The sequence below is a fragment of the Tripterygium wilfordii genome, chromosome 16 (genome assembly GCF_013401445.1).
Source record: "Tripterygium wilfordii isolate XIE 37 chromosome 16, ASM1340144v1, whole genome shotgun sequence".
NCBI lineage: Eukaryota > Viridiplantae > Streptophyta > Magnoliopsida > Celastrales > Celastraceae > Tripterygium > Tripterygium wilfordii.
Window position 1 is genome coordinate 9,783,913 of NC_052247.1, and position 6,740 is coordinate 9,790,652.

General features: G+C 36.4%; 1 protein-coding gene and 1 long non-coding RNA gene across 2 annotated transcripts; both read left to right on the forward strand.

Annotated features, from left to right (window-relative positions):
- The first annotated feature begins 3,099 nt into the window (after window positions 1–3,099).
- On the forward strand, window positions 3,100–4,004 carry LOC119981225 (auxin-responsive protein SAUR36-like). Its single transcript, XM_038824282.1, has one exon. It carries the CDS (start codon window positions 3,299–3,301, stop codon window positions 3,797–3,799), a length of 501 nt encoding a protein of 166 aa, XP_038680210.1. The 5' UTR covers window positions 3,100–3,298; the 3' UTR covers window positions 3,800–4,004.
- Window positions 4,005–4,730: 726 nt separating this feature from the next.
- On the forward strand, window positions 4,731–6,447 carry LOC119981247. Its single transcript, XR_005464084.1, has 3 exons — window positions 4,731–5,202; window positions 5,511–5,807; window positions 5,943–6,447. It is a non-coding gene; the product is annotated as an uncharacterized LOC119981247 (long non-coding RNA).
- Window positions 6,448–6,740: the final 293 nt, after the last annotated feature.

The following is a 6,740-nucleotide window of genomic DNA, read 5'->3' on the forward strand; positions in this document are numbered from 1 at the left end:
TCATCGTTTAGGACCTTAAATGAACCGTTTTGTGTTTTAGGGGCATTGTTGTAATTTTAATTTTTTGCATCTTTCATCATTTTAGGGTTGTAGCCGGCCCTAGTGATAAGTATCTCTTATTCTAAGAATTATATTGAAACCCTAAAGAGTTTTCCTCTTATTTTCTAATGGATTTCAGTGTGTCGATCGTTGTTTAATCTTTCTTTATTGTTTCCGCCTGCGATATTATCCTACAGGTATGTCATCAGAACTATTTGCTATTCACCAAACACGTATGAGATATTTTTCTAAAAGTAAATATGAACATATGAGTTTTCAAATATTTAAGTTTTGTTAGGCCTGAACAAAAATCTGTGCTTCTCAATGTTGCTCTCTCTTGATGGACACTGATGATTACTGGAGCCAATGTGAAGTGTTCTGGCACGACGTTGAGTGTGTAAGCGAGAGAAAGGGAGAGAACTTTCTTTAGGGACATTTTATATATATATATATGTAGGTGTTGTCTTGTCCCACAAAGCAGTTACAGGTGATGAAGATTCAATCCTTCTGGGGATTATTGTGGGGCTTCCTCGAAGATAAGGACATCAAATGTTGGTCTGTATATCCTTATATAAGGCTCCCTGCCCCTTTGCTTTTGGTTACACATTCTAGCATAGCAAGGAATCAGAGCATTTACATGAGCCTACTTAAACATGGTTTTATCTATAAAATATGAAACAAATATAGAGAATTAGTCAAAACACACATCTGCATCGTATTTCGAAATCACATTATGATTTAAGGTACATTTATTATTCATGCCACAAAAATAGAAGACAATTTTAAGTATCCATCATTACAGAAAATTCTCTCATGCGAACTTAAATTAATGACCTAAAATGCGAACATTTGTTTTCACCATTGATTTGAAACATGTGGAACCCAAAACAATAGGTCTCATTTTTTGTTTCTTGATCAAATGACTGATTTTATTAAAGGGATGAAAGATAAAACAACCAACAAAGACCCAACAAACCAAGATAGAGGCCAAGGACCCAGCAAAGACCTTCCTAACAAACACACGTAACCACAACCAAAAGAGACCCAACCCGCCTAAAAAGGGGCCAAAACACAACAAGCACTTAACCTGAGAAACACCACACGACCACGACCTACAAGCACCACCATCCAACCCAGAAAGAGGCAAGACAATACAAAACAAAACAACCAGCCGCAAAAAATCCCACTAAAGTACTGCTGAAGTCATCCAAACAACTAGGTTATCACACAGTCAACAGTGGATCTCACTTGTCATTTCACTTATCCACACTATTAAAAAGTGGGTAGCACTTTAGGTTTTTACTTTCGCAAAAGCACAGTTCGTATCCATTATTAAATGGTAACTTTAGGACTCTCCATTTCACTTACCAAAAAAATAAAAGGACTCTCCATCTCAATTTGTCATCCTAATCATTTACTTCCAGCCCAAACTGATATTATGGGCCACACTCGATGAATCTTTGGCCCAGTAAGACTATATGTGGTATCTGGAGAAGGCCCACGACAAAAATTGACTGCAAATTAGAATCTTTATTTAGAAGTGTCTCTGTTTGGTACACATTGGGGGTTACATATTTTTCGATGGACCATATGTCTAAAGACAAATTGGTTAAAACCATGAGACAATTTGTCTGGTCGTCTAAGGAGAATCTGAGGATTTTCGGATATTATGTCCTTTTACCATTGTGGCCGTTGAAACTTTGATTGGATGACACGTATGAAAAAAACATGTTGATAGATTTTAAATTAACAATTCATACATTAAAATTAATTAATTGTGTCTTTGTCCTAATATATCACATAATTACTCATGTGTGTGTTATTTCATAGAGGTCTCGAATTCGAACATCACCCATCCCCTTCCTCTTGATTTGGAATTCATTGCACCGCGTGTTCTTCCTATTTTTCTTATATATTCATGTACCATAAATATAAAATCAAATTCATGTATCATAAAGATCAATGTATCACATTAATTAAGATGAATATAAAAGATACATTCACCTTAGAATAAGACAAGGGTCATGCACACATTTATGACTTTTTAATGGATTTAGTCACTTAGGAAACTATATATATGACTTTTTATCATTCTTTCCATTCAAATAAATTTGATGACAACGATATCATTCACAACAAATATTAGAGGAAGTAGGGGGAGAGAAAATCAATTAGTTTTCGTATATTTGAAACTTGATCTTTGGGTAACAAAGGCACGAAGAAGGATAACAAGATCAAGCCTTTATTGTGAAAAATACTATACAAAAAATATATATAAATACAATTATATGTTGCGTGAATCGCGGGCTTACAACTAGTTACTCATTAAAAGTCGAATCGTTAATATATGTTTTCTATTTCTGTGACGTGTACTTTTTGAGTACCTAATGGTTAAGTGTCCCAAAGTCAATTAAAAATAATTAAATACTATAAGTTTAATTTATAGAAAGAGTTCAAATCGTAATTTAATTAAATTGTTGACGATTTCTTTCTTAATTTATCTTCTTTTTCTAATTTTAAATAACTAGATTATTTTTAAAAAAATTATAAGTATTCAGAATAACATAATTGGAATATAATTTTTAATATAACTTCCAATAATATATATATATATATATATATATATATATATATATATATATATATATAAAGAAGACACTAGACACACTATAATAGCATAATTAACTTAAAGTAATATATTTATGTATATCAATTTCACTTCATGTTAGTACCCTCTCAAATTTGTTTATGAATATCCAAAATAAATATCAACCCTATTATTGTATTATGTGTATTTTGTTTTCTGAGTGTTTAACTATTCGATATGTGTGCTTCTTAGTGTTAATTATTTTGCATAACTTTTTTTTTTAATAAGGGGAGGAGGAGGAGAGACTCGAACTCGAGACCTGTATGAAATATCACACATATGAGTATCATTTGAGTTATTCGTGATTCTTTATTTTTTTTCTATATTTGTTAGTAAACAATATTATATATACATAGTAAACGATATTATATATACATAGTACTAATCCAATACCATTGTAATTTTACTATTAACACCAAATTCCATCATTGGCACCACCCTCTATTCCTATAAAATCATCCTTCCCACTTTTAACACTCCTCGTAACAAAACGGAGAGACAGCTATGTCAATCACTGATCCTTGTTAGGCTAAATTGATTTTTCACAGAAACCCATTTCGATTAGCTTTATCTCGAGCAATACCCATTTCTTAATTTCTTCTTTTACAAATCATGAAAAAGTTCAGGTATTTCAGGCTGGGACGAAAGCTAGTGAGGGTTTTCAAATGGATTATCCGACCCAGAAGAAAGAAGACACGCTACCACTCCTCGGATCATCGGACCCGGCAGAACCCAATTTCAAAAATCTGCGATTTTGCTCAGTACATGCGACGCCTCTGTTGTTGCAATTCGGATTCGGGTTACATAAGACTGGGTCAACATCATGACCCGGTACCGGCGGTTCCGAAGGGACATCTGGTTGTGTACATCGGACAATTGGGAGGAGAGCCGAAGAGAGTGGTGGTGCCAGTGATGTACTTTAATCACCCGTTATTTGTAGATTTGTTGAAGGAAGCGGAGCGGGTGTACGGGTTCAATCAACCGGGTGGGATCACGATACCATGTGAAATATCAGAGTTTGAGAGAGTGAGGACTAGAATTGCTTCGTGGCACCATTACCGGCGGCGTAAAAGTAAGTGGAGGCTGATACCAATGTCATGTCAACAAACCTAATAGATGTTTTGTTGTTCGATTCATGACCAATGAAGAAGATTCGGCCCGCTAGTCTGTGTAAATACATGTCGTTTTTTTTTTGTTCATCATCTCCGTGCATTCCAATCGAACCAATTCGAGTTTTTTTTTTCAATTTGAAACAAAACTTGGTGTTTTGGAATCATTTTCCTATGAAATGTTCTACGGAGCTGCCGGAACTAGCAAATTAGTTCACCAATTCATGATTGATAATTATAGTCATAGAAATCATGGGGTATGAATTAAATCAACAATATTTAAAGAGGTACCTTGAGTCTTCGGAGGTCGGAGCAAATTATTAAAAAGGGTCCTCTTAAAAAATATTAAATGTCGTATATTTAGAGTTTGGGGTTTATAGGTTTGAGGTTACTATAATACATGTACTTTTTAAAGAATAGGAGGCTCTAAAGATTTAAAAGTATTGGGTGGCGGCCTATGTCGTCCCACACCAAGGATGCAGTAAAAGAAGGTGGTTATTGGTTTGTCCGATCCTAAATCTAATAGAAGACATTAAAAGGAAGTCCTCTAGCTAGTTGTTGCCAATAGGAACATAAACGGATAAACCTTAACGCAAAGTAAGAGTACTGCTCCAGCTTCAAACAATTCGAGGCCATATTGACTCTGTGCATTTTATTTCAACATTTTGCAGCTGCCATGTTTGAATGGTCTTAGGGTTGGCAAGATTATGTAAAATGATTAGGATTATTGGTAAATCCATATGATTGGAGAGTTCTGGATAAGATATCCACCACGCTATTGTTGCGGATAAAGATGGGAGCATGCATGGAATATATCTATTTCTATTGAACATGAAATGCATGAACTTAGAAGAAATCAAAGTCTTCTCCCTCATTTAGAATTTTGTTTTTATCGGAGTTGTTCAGCAGGGAAAATGACATATTGTTGACTCTCTAGCTTATGAAAACATGATTGAAAACGTACTAGCATCTATCTATTACTTATATACTAAAGTAGAGTTTTTTGGGGGCTTTTCTTGACGAGTTCCCTTGAACTTTTCATACTCACGTGACTGTGGGTCTTTAGTGTCAATTGTCAGCCGTCTGATCTGGCTCAGTACTTCCCCATCGTGCGGTTATACCTCATCATCATGAAAGACAAAAGAGACGTTTTTATCTCCGCCAGAAACGACAATAAAATCTTGCTGCTTCTTATGTAAGACAAGAAAACCTTTTGCAATTGAGAAAGATATACAGTGAATATTTCGATGCATGAATCTCTTCCTGATTTTATCTCTCCCCTTCAATGCGTGAATATATTACTGCTGCTTTTTGGCGGAGTCGATCATCGGAGATATTTCGTGTGCGTTTATTTTCTGAGAGCTCTCAACTCATCTGTCTTGTCTTGCATCTTCGTTTATGACACAGGTAATTGGGGTTTTCACCTATTGCACCTGGTTTTGTTGGCTTTTTGGTGTTTGGGGTGAGTCGGGTGACTGTGCTCTGCAATTTTCCTTCTATTTATTGTATGTCTAGGTTCGTTTATTGTTGTTCTTCGTCTCTATAGTACATTTTGGGGTGTAAATTGTGGTTCTTCGTCGTTGGGGATTGGGGTTTCAACTTGTTATAATTTATACATAAGTGATATTCATTCTTCTATCACAATACGTCACCCGATCCTTATTTGCACTTTTACGAGCTCTTATAATAATGACAAAGTTTGGATTTCTTCTCAGGCTAATAATAATGACAAAGGTGAAATTGCTTAGGGGGTCAGTAAGGCCCACATGCTATGTAGTCGAGCCCAACAAACTTACGACAGGCTATCTTCTTAGCAAAGTTCACAGGCCACACGATCGGCCTGCAGCCCATAGGCCTATGGCTTGGGCCATAATCAGCTTAGCAATGGCCCATGACCCCTAACACCATCTACGGCCCCATCACTAGGAAATTTCTTCCTCAGCCCATGCTTACTAGCTCAATGCCCACGTGCCCAGAAGTTTATAAACACCAGAAGCCCCCGACTTTTAGAGGTATCTTGCGCTCTCTTACAACTCTCTCAATTCTCTTACTATAAATCTTTGATTTGAACGTCGGAGCTTTCCCGACCAGCATGATATGATTTTGATCAAAAAATGGATGTTTAAAAGACAAAGAAATATGGGCAGGACTAATACGTCGGGACAGGCTAAGTAATCCGTTGGGACGACAGTTGCGAAGCACTAATATAATACAGACAGAGGGGCATCCGTTCGGACGGACGGGGAAACCTTCCTACAGCTAACTGGCTGGAACAGTTCTAGAAGAATTTTTGTGCTACGAGAGAGTCTTGGAGACGTGGGTTCGAAAGACTGGGGAGGGTGAGATCTTGAAGAAGATAGGGTCTGTCAGGGACTTCCTTATCTTGAAGAATTGGACTCTTCCTCAATTGGGCCTTTAGCTTTTGGGCTTCTCTAGATTCTCATGTTGTGTTATTAATCCATACAACTTTAATGCTCTGTTGATTGTATTGTTTCTTGGATATAGCCATGTAGGGCAAAATTTGGACATTGCAATGAACTTAGGAGTGAGATGTGTCATTATGCTTAAAAACTTAAATGGATTCTCCTCAAGATTGAAGGGCCAGAATTTCATGAAAATTCAAGTAGAGAAAGCAATTTTGCGCATCGATCACATTTTTTGTCACTGGTTTTGTACGTATTAGTTTCACTATGCCCATTTTCTTTTGCTATCCTACCTATGTTTGAACAGCCCAAATATATGATGGGATTGCTAATACTTGAAAGAAACATTTGCAAAGTCGTACTGATGTTCATGTCAAGAGGACTCTCGTAGCCTTTTGCGTGACTTGTGAATCAATCGATGTAGGGTTTGCTCTGTTTGACACTGATGTTTCGATTTCTAAATCAAAGAGGCTGACTCTCACAAGGACAAAAGAAGTATCCGATTTGGGAATGTACTTGGCC

Coding starts and splice junctions, on each gene's coding strand:
- LOC119981225 (XM_038824282.1), top strand. CDS start 3,299: ATGAAAAAGTTCAGGTATTTCAGGCTGGGACGAAAGCTAGTGAGGGTT.